Source organism: Pseudochaenichthys georgianus, chromosome 11 (assembly GCF_902827115.2).
Source record: "Pseudochaenichthys georgianus chromosome 11, fPseGeo1.2, whole genome shotgun sequence".
NCBI classification, from domain to species: Eukaryota; Metazoa; Chordata; class Actinopteri; order Perciformes; family Channichthyidae; genus Pseudochaenichthys; species Pseudochaenichthys georgianus.
This window is the reverse complement of record NC_047513.1, coordinates 14,766,084-14,779,895: the sequence shown is the minus strand read 5'-3', so window position 1 is coordinate 14,779,895 and position 13,812 is coordinate 14,766,084. Positions and strand designations below refer to the sequence as shown.

The following is a 13,812-nucleotide window of genomic DNA, read 5'->3' as shown; positions in this document are numbered from 1 at the left end:
ATATGACATGATTTCCTGCCTTTCTCTATTTTACATCATGTAAAACTGAAAATCTTGGTTTTTTTACTTATAAGAGGACATTTTTTTAAATACCAGTTTAGCTGAGAAATTCTTGTTCACCAAAAGGTTTTATGGTAAATGTTTGAGCTTTTTCAATAGCAAGGTTGTGTGGGAAGATTCAAGATACAAAATGTCTTCAAACAAGTTGTCATTAATCTGCTCATCACAACCAAAAGTGAATACAAGCAATGCAATTTTTAATGCCACCTTTTTTGTGGAGAAAATGAAAAACAAAAATCCAAAGTTGACTTGACAATAAATGCACATATACACATCGTATTCCTTTTACTGTTGAACAATGAAATACAGTCATCAGTATTACCAAAGTCCATTTAGAAGCAAGGGACATGATCTTGATGGGGTTTTCCACATTGCTGGCCCTATCTCAACAGGTCCATAGAAAATGTCATGTTTCATCATACTCCATTTCACTAGCAGCCAAGCCAGGGATCCTCTCGGTTTTTCCTGGAGATGAAGGTAATTTTCCTGCCCATTTCTGTTGAGTAGATCCGCCTGCAGGTCTCAAAGCTCCTCCGCTGACGCTCTTGGCAGGGCTTCTCGCAGTACCGCTTGCGCTTCACTGTTTCAATAATGCCGTCCCGAGTCAGAAGCCTGGGGTATGTAGAGAAAACATGTGAAGAGCTGACACTTGGGGTTGCATTCCCAACAGGTAAATGTTAATAGCCAATACTAAAGACTCAGTCAGCCCATTCAACTGAAATGTAAAAGTAGTGCATAGAAAACGTTCAATGGATTTATAATTTTCTCATAGGTAATGTTTACACATTTCTTTTTAAAGAACATAATCAAAGCTAGGACAGCATCGAGACCAATACTTTCCATCAATTTTAATTTTAATTGATTATTTAAACTTTACCTATCAGATGTGTTTATTGAACAACTCATGGATGATATTTTAAACTTCAGTTTCAATGTGAGATTGCTATTATGCTCAGTCGAATTTCTTGGCCATGATATAGTACGACACAATGTCATACATTGCTAGTATGGTGATTAACATGCTCTAGACTTGAAACACCTTTTAGTGAAGTGTACGTTATCCTCATTACCTCTTTGTCTAACTCACAACATTCCTAAAAACATCTAAAAGCGTGTATAAACAATATTATGCTCTCCTTAAAACGACTGCGCAGGCGCAGCTCTGTGACATTGAGCGGAAGGCTAACGTTAACTTAGCTAACATTAGCTTGTCGTCCAATAGATAACAGTTGTCTTTAAAAAATGTTTCATATTAAAAGCATGAACCTGACCTGGTTAAAGTCTTGTACGCCTGTTCAACGTTGAGGTCTTGGACCATCACTGTCCGCGAAATGAAACGAAGGTGCCTCGACATTATGAATCCGGTGCTTATATGAATCCACACCGACTGGAAACATGCACGAACAAAGGTTCCGTATCCAAGAAAGCCCAAGATAAACAGTCTTTGCCCTAAATCAACGCTAGGGGACGCTTTACCCATGTTCATGAATTACCTTTGTCATTTGTTGAAGTTTACCATGGGAGTTTACCTGTCATTGTTATTTTTTTGTCGAATACTCCAGATGTATTTGCCCAACAATAAATATACAAAGGAAACAAAACTAAAAAAATAGAACAATGAATATACGTAACATAATTTATTAATTATAATTACACAAACAGTAGTTTGGAGTTTACATATGAGTTTCAATAACATGTTACATGTTATTTCTTGAACATATCATTTATGTTTGTATGTATGTATGTCTATATGTATAATTGCTGTATGAACATCAGCTCAATTATTCAGTGTATTTATATTAAACTTCATAATTTCGTAAATACCATAATATTACATTGTGTTGGTAGGTTCTATACTATACATTGAAATATAATTTTATATTGTTGTTTTAGAGATGGGGGGGCAATAAAGGTAGTCACCATGTATGAATGCTGAGGCAATGTTCCCTCCCCAAAGCACAGGGAGCCACGGCAGTTATCATAGTTTTTATAAAGGGAGATTGCTTTCAGGGGAATCACAGATTATGAAACTACACCCATTGTCATAGCAACAGGGACAGCAGTGTCCAGTGTTATCCTTTCACCAGAGCCATTCTCCTCTTCTTCTTCCCAGCCGTGAGCTGCTGTTGTCCTCTGTGTATTGCCAGTCTGAGGCCAGCCAGTGGTTAATAATGCCCTGGATGGTATGCCTACTTTGCATTCAAAAGTGCTTTTAAATGTCCCCTCTGTATAAAATACCTGGTGAGGTTAATCCCTGTGTTGCTATAATAGGGGACAGTATCTGGATGGTGCCACAGGGAGGAATGCTTGAGACAATCCTGCGCTGATAACATCATGCCTCCTTTTGTTGGATGAATGCCCTGCATCATGTTTCCAGAGGTATCTCTTCTGATCCACACCTGATGAAATATTCTTGGCAGTGTTTGAGCCATAGGTTTGAGCGCATGCGTTGGAGTAAGAAAGAACAGAGAGAGACTCACTAACATATGGAAAATTAAGTTTGCACATAAAGGCTCTGACAATTACTTGTTGTACACATGGGGTGCTATTACATCAATAGTACTTGAGGGAAACATTTGAAAAATGTACTTGTTTTTTCTAATTTACCTAAATCAGACATGGCCATAAACAGTTACAACATTTGAGACATTGATTTAATAATTTGTGCACATGAGCACACTTCTTCTTCACCTCAATTTAATACATTTGTTTCTATGTTTTGGCAGTGTGCAAGGCCAAGTTATTCATTCCAGGCACAACCTGCCTAACATCTTTGTCCTTGGTTGATAGAGACTTTCTCTAATTTTGAGAGACGTTATCAAGTGATGTTGACGACACCTGCTTTGAAAGGGAATATTATAGATAAGTGGCACTGGCAACTAACAAAAGCATTGATATCCTGTGTTTCGGCCTTCGAACAACTGACCGTAGGCCTACAGCTATTTTTTCAGATGTTTTTAAATGAGTTGGTTTAATTAAAACATTGCGCTGGGGAGTTTTTTGTTTGATATTATGTTGCTAGCAACTGGCACAGTTTAGTTGAAATTGTTACATCCACCATTTTGGTCACACATACAGGAATACAAATACCTTCTATTGTTTTGACTTAGCATCTTTATCCACCTTTAGTATGCCCTTGTTGTACTACTATCTGTCAGACTCCACTTCTCACAGCTCTTTTTGACTGTTTAAGGTATTTTTTTAAGTGCTAACCAAGCTAGCATTGTCATAGCTGCCTGAAGCTAATGTGTTGCTAGCATAACATTACAGTTTCTGTTGGACTAACAGTATTGTATTTGCACTTTTGTGGGTGTATATTGACTAGATAAATGACTGTGCTGTATTTGGCAGAAGACATTTATTTTGGTTTTACAACATTTAATTTAACACACTTTTTCTTGTTTTGAAATCATAATTTATTTGTATTCATTTAAAAAAATGTATTTTAAATGCCAATTTGAATGCGAATTATAATTTGAGAGTAATAGAGGAGGGATCCGTTTCACCTCAATGAGAATGTAAACAGTGTCTTAGGTCTCTGTTTGTTTACAAACTTAACATTTAGACCTGAGATGTAACTCAATTCAGATAAAGCAGTGTTGGGAAATGAGCGTGTACTCTACAATTAGCCAACAATGAATAAACTAGACTGATGTGTCTCTCTTAAAAGTTTTAATTCAGAAAAGATGCTGATGGTACCTTCAGCTGTAACTCTTATATTTTTGCTCTTTCATTACCAGCTTTGCAACCCCCACATTCTGAAAAAATAAATTAACCCTGATATCTGATTTCACATTCCAGATCTGATATCTTAACACATGTCTTAAGATGAGAGTGAAAAGTGTCATCATTTTGTATTGAATTGCCAAGTTATTTAGGTTGTATTACCTCTTATTTCTCAAATCACTGGGACAATTCACTTGGCATCACCCAGAGAAAAAAATCAATTAACACTTAATGTCGGGGCCTGGCTGCTCATCAACATCAAAGGACTTACTGGAAGTGCATTTTCCAGCTGGTATCCAAATATTTCACCATGCTGACAGGAGTGGAGGGTAGACTCAGAACCAGGGGGAAAGTCCCTCCCTGTCCCCGGCCTCTGCATTGGCTGGACCAGCATCAGATCCAGGAGAGCTGTCAGCCAATCAGTGCAGCGCAGATGCAGACAGCGGAGACTGCTCTACTACCCGGTTAACCGAGGGGACAGTCAGACACACAGACAGAGAACCGGAGAGTCTGCAGACACTATCGGCGTCCAATCTGCAAACATAATGGAAACGGAGAAGAAACCAGATTTCTCAGGAAAATGGAAAATGAAGACTTCACAACATTTTGAAGAACTTTTGAAAGCTCTGGGTAAGAAATGCATTTAAAGCATGTTATGCTGCCTATACACGCAGATCTTTTATTTAATTAGCTTAAAAAATGCCAAGTAAAAATCTTTCTCTGTAGAGGTCTAGCCTACTAAGCCTACTAAAAATACAATTAGGAGTCTTCCAGTCAACGTTGTAAAGGAAAAGTACAGAATTATTTAAAAGATACCATAAAGGCCCGTTTTAGAAATAAATATGTTATTAATGGATTATGATTAATGATTCATTAATGTTTTCATCACTTTAATGTTGCAGCTGGTAAAGCATTGGTATATATTTTGCCTATAAACTGCAGATTAGCTTGTGAATTTCACAGAGGGATCAACAAAGTCAGCAAAACATGAAACAATATGTGTTCCTTGTATTTTGGGTAATTCATCTGTAAATCAAATTGTCAAAAGAAAATGTAGTCAAGTAAAACATACAATATTGCCTCTGATTTGAAGTCAAGAAATAAGTGTGAGGCAGCCAGAACTTTAAGTAATCAACTGAAAATAAGTAACTTAACTTTTCGTCAGGTACAGTATTTGAGTAAATGTACTGAGTTACTATTCGCCACAGGGTTGCATCCCCTTGTTTTCCACCTTTAGTTGAAAATGCTTTGCAAGCTAAACGTAAATTTGATGCCAGTTTAGAGTCAGGCATCATATTGTTATCCGGTTTATCATCAACCATTCTGCTCCTTTGTTAAAATGCAAAAGGGAAAGGGAAGCATCTCCTGCACAAAGACCTGTCAATCTTGCTGTCAGTGGCATTATCTCCTGGAAATCCACTTTGCTAACAGGAGGTCAACTGGAGAACCAAAGTGGTCTAAAGTGTCTCTCTGTGGTTAAACTGGTTTGCTCCAGCCCTACTTACATGTGATTATGGGAATATTGGTCATGTTAAGGTATATGAGACAGTATGGATGGCAGTTATGAGAGAGCGCAGGAGATGGAGAGGTCAGGCCAGGGCCAACCAGTGGCATCCATTAAAAATCTGAAGACAAATAGCCTGTGGAGGAATGCTAGATTAGACTCATCTGAAGCAGGGTCCTCCTCATGCGGTTGTAATTAGAGCCAGTGTAAACGGAACTAAGCCTCAACATGGGCCCCAGCAGCCAGCCGGATCTGAGACTGACTTTCCTTCACTGCCTTGGGCCTCCCTGACCCAATCTAGGGCTGTGTGTGTGTGTGTGTGTGTGTGTGTGTGTGTGTGTGTGTGTGTGTGTGTGTATTGCCGCCTCGAGTACCACCCCATGAGCAAATATGGTCTTTACTAAATCAGATTTGTGGTGGTAGCCTTGAGCTTTATGTGGCATTCCAGTTCACATCGATCATTTCAAAAACCTAACCATCAACGGACGGACGTTTACATTTTTTTTACATTCCTAAAACATCACATCTCTTCCAATCCAGCACCAACACATGGATAAATTAGAGAACGGCCCTACCACGCTCAAGATCCCAAGGGGCTAGCGCATCAGGGCCAGAGCGGCTCTTTGAATCAACTGGCTGCTCACCTTACCAATGCTAAGTCCTTACTGCAGCTTCTTATTGAAAAAGGCAACAAAGAGAAAGAAAATTACTCAATAAAATCTCATAGAGACGCGAGACAGAGACACGTACGAGTACAAAGAGACACAAAATGACCACAAAATGTCCAAAACCACCACAAAGATTCATGAAACTACTATAAACAGACACCAAACGAAATGAAAAACGATCACAAATAGACACAAAAAGTACAACAGATACAAAGCAGGTAGAAAAACACACACATTTGCAAAAACATTGAAAATATGAAATACAGAAAACAAAGAGATGCAAAAGCTTTTTAGTTTTTAGTTGAATTGGTAGTTGCCAAATTTTGATATTGTGTTGAAGTTTTTAACAATGTCACAGTAATGAATGGTTAAAAGACCATACCAGTGGTTTTGCATTTTGCAATTAAAAACAACTCATGTATGCTTTACTGGCAGCCATTTTTTAAATATCACAAAAACGTATCTTCATTTCCCTGGTTTAAAGGTCCCATGTCATGGCCATTTCTACTGATCATAATTCCATTGTTGAGGTATGCTAGAATAGATTTATGTTGTGCAATTTTCCAAGCTCACATTGGTTTCTCGTACAGCATCTCTGTATAGTATGTGTATTCACTCTGTCCTAAACGGCTTGTTGGAGCTCCTGCCCCCCCCCCCCCCCCCCCCTCCCTATGAGCCCACTGTGCTCTGATTGGTCAGCTCGCCCGCGTTAGCAACCAGAAAATGACACCAGTAAGGACAAACAGATGACAATGTTGCGTGGGGTCTGGGTGCCATGTTGGCGGGACGTTGCGCGGCTCGCTGCTGCGAGGAGCGGACAGTGTGAGCTGGGTTCATTTCCTGCTTGCTGCGTGGAGTCTGCGAGACAGCGAGACATCGCGAATGAAAAAAAAGCCTTCATAACACACAAGGGGACGGGTAATAACCGGAAAAGCACGACATGGGACCTTTAAGTTCATTTAGTAGAGCAAATAAAAGCGTGCAGAGACTTGAAACTAGGAAACACAATGAACAGTTCACTGCCATATTCTCTTTTCATCAGTCTTATGTTATCATTGTGGTGTAATGTATGTGACCGACTGCTATGAAAACGTTATGACTGCCGAAATGCATTGTTTTCATAACCTTTGTTGTGGGAAAAGCAAACTGAGAATAATAAGCAAACGCAGTTGTTGTGAAAATAGTACACTTCATTTGGTTATTGCTTGTGTTGTAAAGGCTTGTGAGGCTTTCAAATATCAGATGTCATAGTTTCAAGGTCCGCCAAGCAAGGAAAATTCCTTGCTCGCAGCTGCATTACCTTAGAGAAATAACCTAAAAAGTTGGTGAAAGATTAGTTTTGATGATTTAAAGATTGCTTTCAAAGATTCAAAGGCTTTATTGTCATATAGCTACACTGTATATATGGCAATGCAAATATTAAGTCCCATGCTCCTCGAACAATGCAACATAAATATATATAAGACAAAAAACAATTAAACAAATGTAAAAAACAATAAAATAGTGCAAGAAGAAACAGAGTGGGATAAAATAGTGCAAGATAATCTTTTGCATGCTTTACTTTAGTTGAGAAATCAGAGTAAAAACCTCAAATCTGCCCTGGATGCAGTTTTGTTATTTGGGCTATCACCTACAAAACCACTCATATCCACTTTACATTCTTTGCACTCAACACAAACCAATATAGGTTATGTTTTCGCAACTAACAGGATTTATTTCCATTTTGTGTGTGACCAGGTGTGAATATGCTCCTGAGGAAGATTGCGGTGACAGCGGCCTCCAGCCCGGCAGTGGAAATCACCCAGCAGGATGACAGTCTGTCCATCAAGACTTCCACCAGCGTCCGCACCACCCACGTCTCCTTCACCGTGGGCCAGTCCTTCAATGAGGCCACAGTGGATGGACGTCCCTGCACGGTACACATTCCTGAATAATATCAATGCATGCATACCAGCATTTGGCAAGCTATGCCCAGAAGAAACATATGGAAATCATTTTGGTGCAACTCTAGAGTCAGCCCTGGTGATAGCACATGGATCTGTTCTTCATCAAACTTTTTCCGAGTGATTGGTGAAGGACAAATCCCTGACAGGCCAAAAAGATTTCTGATATGTAGAAATAGGCACACTAAGCTCCAGTTATAATGAAAGAAAAGCAACTTTTATGACTTTATAGGCACTTGAATGATTTATATTCTGCGTTCTTTGAATCCCTGCAGAGTTTGCCTAAGTGGGAAACAGACAGCAAAATTAGCTGTGAGCAGACTTTACAGAAAGGCGATGGGCCCAAGACGTCGTGGACTCGAGAGGTAACCAACGATGGAGAACTGATACTGGTACGTATTTCTGGTAATTACTGTGTATAAAGCACCGATACATGACCTTATAGATAGAATGTAAGACATTCAAATGATAATCAATTAGCTTTACAAAACAAAACACTGGTTGAGAACTTTTATAGATCATCTATAAGCCATAAATAAGGACAACTTTTATTGTTTACGGTCATGTTAGATATGTGAGCTACTTGAATTGTACTACAGGGGTTCTTTCCTGCTTTTTTCATGAGATTCAACTTATAACTAGTTCATAATGTGTTCCCTATGAGAAAAGTGAAAACCATTTCCTTTTGTTGCTGTTTTCTTTCAGACAATGACTGCAGGGGATGTTGTCTGCACCAGAGTTTATGAGAGGGAATGAGGAAATATTTTCAAGACCGACATGCAATACTCCTGTTTTGTGCCTCATGCATGGTTTACATTTACTCGCCTTGTTTTCTCCTTCATTCTCTCAGCCAGTCTTATGTTGATCTCAAACAGTGCACTGTGTAGAAAAGGCTTCAGTTTACATGAATGTATGTTGGCACAGTAGTTGCTTTTGTAACCCCTACAGCTGAACTGTTTCTGTATCTTATATAAATGTCACACATTCCTTTTCTGAAAGCTGTGTTTAAATCCTTTTCAACATTTTAATAAACTGTTTTATAGATTCCTTTTCAAACACTCGTTCTTTATGTCGCCTCCTCCCATTCCCTTGTCGCCCATCTGCATATCACTTTACATCATTGCCTGCCATTCATACTCTCCAGATAATCCCCACCCTTTCCCCCTCAATCTTTCCATTCCCAGTCCAGTACCTTGTCCTCTGTGTGCTCTTATGTCATCATAGCTCACTACAGTATGTATTCAATTAGACTAAAAACTCCCGCTTACACAATTTATATCTGGTAAACTTTGCTTTGAGGGACATTTGGCTAAGACCAGAAGGAAACAGGGAGTGGGAAGGACAGTGAGAGTTGGAAAGAGAAAGATGTCATGAGAAAGTTATTTCAAAGCATCCAGAGAGGTTATGCTTTCTATTTCCCCCCTCTCCAGCTGCACCTACTTACAGAATGAGCTCAATAAAAAAATCCCCCACTCTTTTTGGTTTGGCTTTGCACTCAGGTACAAAGTGTTACGTGGCTTTCTCTTACAGTGTCCAAGAAGATTTCCAGCTGCTCCCTCTCAAGAAACCTTTTTAACATTATGAATGCAACATATTACGCAAACAGGCTTAACATGTTTAGACATATGTAGTATTTAACAGTAGAGTCCTTCAAATCTTTTGTTTACTCAACAAAAACTCAACTGCGTGGTTCAGCATGTGACAGACTGAACCTCGATGTTATGAATGGACCTTCAGGGTTTCTCAGGCACTTCCTGATGAGAGTGCTGTAACCGTTCAATCAGGCACTGATGGCTTTTTCAGGTGTTTTAAACAGTGTGAACTCAAGCGCCTCTCAGAAGTGATTTCCAGTTTATATACAGTTTCAAGCAAGCAGCAGGTTGGATGAATGTCCTCAATAATCTCTCTGGGTACATTTACTCGTGTTAGAGTACCAACACCAAAGTTCTGTATTTTTTTTTTTTTTCAAACTCAAGTATTATCAGCAAAACATGCCTAAAATCACTTGATATTATTTCATTATGAGATTGTCAACACTGCTGCATCGTGCATCCTTGTAGCAAGTTGAGGTTTAGCTGGTTTTAACTACTTTACACACATTAAGGTCAATATATCCAGTGGTTCCAAACCTAGGGGTTGGGCCCCTTAAGGATCACAAGGTAAATCTGAAGGGCCATACAATGATTAATTGTGCAGGGTTACTCTGTAAAATAACTTGTATCGAACAATGTCAAACAAATGCAGGGGTGTAAACAAGTAACGGAAAACAAAAATGCACAAGTACTGTACAGTATCTCTAAACTGTATTTGAGTTTAGTACTTTCCAGAGTGTGTCTGCGGATAGAAAGAATGCATGGCTTACACAACTTCATTCATCAAGTGCGTGCTTTCATGTCTCCCAGGCAGAAAGTATGTTTTCAATAGCCTCAGTTAAAACCCATGTTATGGTGTAAGAACTTATCAAAACCGCAGCGCTTTAACTGCACTCTAAAAGGAGATGGAAAGTTACTTGCTAAATAAGAAAATTGGCATTGCACACCCACACATCCAAATACACAAGATGCATAATTCTGTCTGAATTATCTCTTTGACTTTTGGCTGTTATAGCTAGGAGCAGTCTACAACACCCAGTGCCTCCTTGTTAGCCGGGTCACTTTCCACATACAACCGTTAGCCAGTTCATTCCTCTGGCAGTGACATCGCCTTTCGTTGCTCCATTGGCTGAAGAATGCTGCGGTTTTAGGACAGGGAGGCTCCCGGAGTCCAACATTTGAATCAGATCCATCTGGACCAATCATGAAACGGCAATTAAAGGAAATGATGAGTCACAGGAGTCAACTGTCAGACCCGGGGCATGAGGATGAATGAAATGTGTGAGCAGGTTCAAGCAGACCTCACAAAAGTTCAGCTAAAGATCATTTCATCACTACTTGACTTCTTAAAAGTAAACATCTGTAATCTTTGGAACCCTTCTTTCAAGTTGTATGTGTGAGGGCTATGCTTTTTTACTTTTAGATGTAACACACAGTATTGAGCAAGATGATTTTCCCAAACTTTAAGCCACCTAAATGAGAAATTAAAGAATACCGGATGCAAAACTGTTATCTTGTGACCCCTTAAGGCGATCCCGGCAACAACTCATCTATAGATGATATGTTTGTCTAGATCTGTTCATAAATAACAAAGTGGGCCCGAAATGGGGAATGTACAGTATGAACAGGATCGTGTCAGAACTGTTTATGTGCGTGACAATCTGACCTATGTGTATGTATAGAAATCATATGACTGCCTCTATGGAAGGCCCTCACCCATGTGACCCCATTAAACTTCTAGGAGAAGAAAAGGGAAAGAGACCAGGCTGGATTGTACATTAGGCCATGAAGTGAGTATAAGCTATAGGTGTAATCCTTTCTACTGCTGCTCAAACGGTGACTGAAAGGGTCATATATGAGCAGTACAAATAGTACACCCTTTGTACAAGCCTGAAAGAAAATAAGATTTATTGAAGCAACAATGCTTCAAGATTAACTTCAATTACATGTTGAAGTGAATGTGTCAAAATAAAAGGATAAACGTTTATTTTTGCTGCACTTGAAAAACACCTACTTACCTGTGGTTTAAAGTCCCTCATTCTTCATGAGAAACACCATGGGCTGAGACCGGAGAAGTAGGGGAAATTATTCCTTCAATACACAAGACTGACATCTACTGGAAGAGGAGGCAATTATCTTTTTAAAACTGCAAAGCATGAAGTAATTGTTTTAAAGTTTAGTTGTTCCTTCAAATCCTGGCTTATTTATACTATATATGTTTGTTTAATTTGGAATTAATTTAAAAAAGGAAATGTAATTAAAAACGTATATGTTATGTAATTAAAGACAAAAAGGAACGTCCTTACCATTGTTTTATATAAATTATACCACAAATTATACATAGCCTAACATGATTGAATCCGTGTATCTACCGTCCATTTGTTTTTCTTTATTAAACACGTAAACGGAAGAGCGTCTGAGAGGCGTTTTTGCCAGGTTTTTAGCTTTTTACCTTACTAAATGGTCAGCGAGGGGCGGGGCGAAACTCATGGAAGTGATTTCAAAACAAAAGCACTAGGCTTGTTTGAGACACATTGCGGCTCGCCTCGAAAGTAGACGAGAGTAGCCGATCGCAGCTGGGGGAGGTGTCAAAAAGCTCGTCTTAAATCGGACAGCTCGGACTCGGAGGCTGCAGTCGGATAGTTTAAAAATCAGCTCCTAAATTCTAACCCTATCGTCTATTCCTTGACCTCTGAGTGAAACGTCACGGGGTTAAGGGATAGTGGATAGGAGAATTCAAAAGGATTTTAGGAGAAGAGACTGCGGTACTTTAGATAATCCGAATGCACTTTCACTATCCGACGTGTTTATGATGCGCCAGCGGACGTCATTGTGTGCGTCTGCTGCTGTGGGGAAACTATGGAAACCACAGTTTTCTATACAGCGGACTACAACATGGATGTTTAATAAGAACGACGGACTACTGTAAACTCATCTAGAGACTCTGCACCGTGCTCTGATGCTGCTGCTTTGCTTTATGAACGTGGACAACAGAGAAACATATTCTTCATGACCAAAGTTGGAATTGAAATAAAAAAGGAAAGTGAAATGTATGCTCGTCACCCTCTCCCTCCGGTCCACATTAATACAAATAATCCCAATACGTATGATTGTATGAACTAAAGATCTTAAAATCAATACAGATGTATTTATTATAAACGTTTGTCCTTAACATCTATCACTGTGTATATCACCATTCAAACATCTTTTAAAAGTTGAACAAACCCCACACAGCTCAGTAAAGACTGAAATGTTGACTTTATTTGATAATTTCAGTGAAAACTAACGTTCATATTTCTCTTTTTGATTATAATACTGATGAACGTTCAAAACAAAGCACTTTGGCAACTTACCACCTATGTTTTAAAATGCTTAATAAACACCGTAACTTTCATGATATCATTTCTCGGTCATAATCGGTTGTTTCCGTGAACGGCCGACTGTTGAGTGACGGCAAATGCTGCGGCTGCAAGGCATTGTGGGGCAGCATTTTCGCTTCTCCTGTCGGTTAGGGAGGTCCAGTGGTTCCTAAGCTAAAGGAGGTTATAAAGGAAGTTTGAAACCTCCTTTCCTATCATTCTCAGCATTCTAGAGAATTCGAACGGCACTTATCATGGCTGCCACTGAGGGACTTCCGGGTCATTTCACTCCTTTAGGAAGGTTCCTAAGCTAAATGGACTATTCGACTTCAACCGGAGTCGGCTTGGCTGGCTGGGTTTGCAATGGCGGAAATTGCGTTGGCGTTTTTCGTTGCAGATGAAGTGGATGCAATAGAAATGCTCCTCCCTCTTAATGTTTGCAAAACTGATAAGTGGACAAATGATCAGTCCCTTCAGATCCGCACACATGAAGCTTAATGAGCATGAATTGAACAGACCTGCTGCTGTGTTCATTCTTTAGCTGCCACTTTAAACTTTATGATGTGTACAACATGGATGTAATTTGATTTAATCTTGCCATTTTAAATGATGTATTCAATAAATAAGGTTAAACCAAATCATTACATTACAATAGATTTTATTTTAATGATTTGGTTTAACTTAAAGAGAAACGTTATTGTTATTGCACATATTACAGGTACTGCGACAACGAAATGCAGTTTAGCTTCTAACCAGGTGCAACAAGCAGTGAAGTGGAAAGTAATGTACACAATCTACAGAATAACATATAGAATGAATTCAATGATGAATAAACAGTGGGGTATGAATACACTAGATATCAGCCTGTGAGCAGTATGAACAGTGTGTATGAATATGCTAAGATATATAAAGTATGAAAACGGTAAGCAGTATAGTATAAAATATATAGATATTAATTTC

General features: G+C 39.1%; 2 protein-coding genes across 2 annotated transcripts; one reads left to right on the top strand and one right to left on the bottom strand.

Moving 5' to 3' along the window:
- Window positions 1–235: 235 nt before the first annotated feature.
- Window positions 236–1,465, bottom strand: mrps21 (mitochondrial ribosomal protein S21). Its single transcript, XM_034094686.2, has 2 exons — window positions 1,332–1,465; window positions 236–672 (listed from the first exon to the last, which is right to left on the bottom strand). Exons 1-2 carry the CDS (start codon window positions 1,412–1,414, stop codon window positions 492–494), a joined length of 264 nt encoding a protein of 87 aa, XP_033950577.1. The 5' UTR covers window positions 1,415–1,465; the 3' UTR covers window positions 236–491.
- Window positions 1,466–3,539: 2,074 nt separating this feature from the next.
- Window positions 3,540–8,945, top strand: LOC117455234 (cellular retinoic acid-binding protein 2-like). Its single transcript, XM_034094651.1, has 4 exons — window positions 3,540–4,416; window positions 7,696–7,874; window positions 8,177–8,293; window positions 8,607–8,945. The coding sequence occupies exons 1-4, from the start codon at window positions 4,332–4,334 to the stop codon at window positions 8,655–8,657; spliced, it is 432 nt and encodes a 143-aa protein (XP_033950542.1). The 5' UTR covers window positions 3,540–4,331; the 3' UTR covers window positions 8,658–8,945.
- The last annotated feature ends 4,867 nt before the right edge of the window (window positions 8,946–13,812 follow it).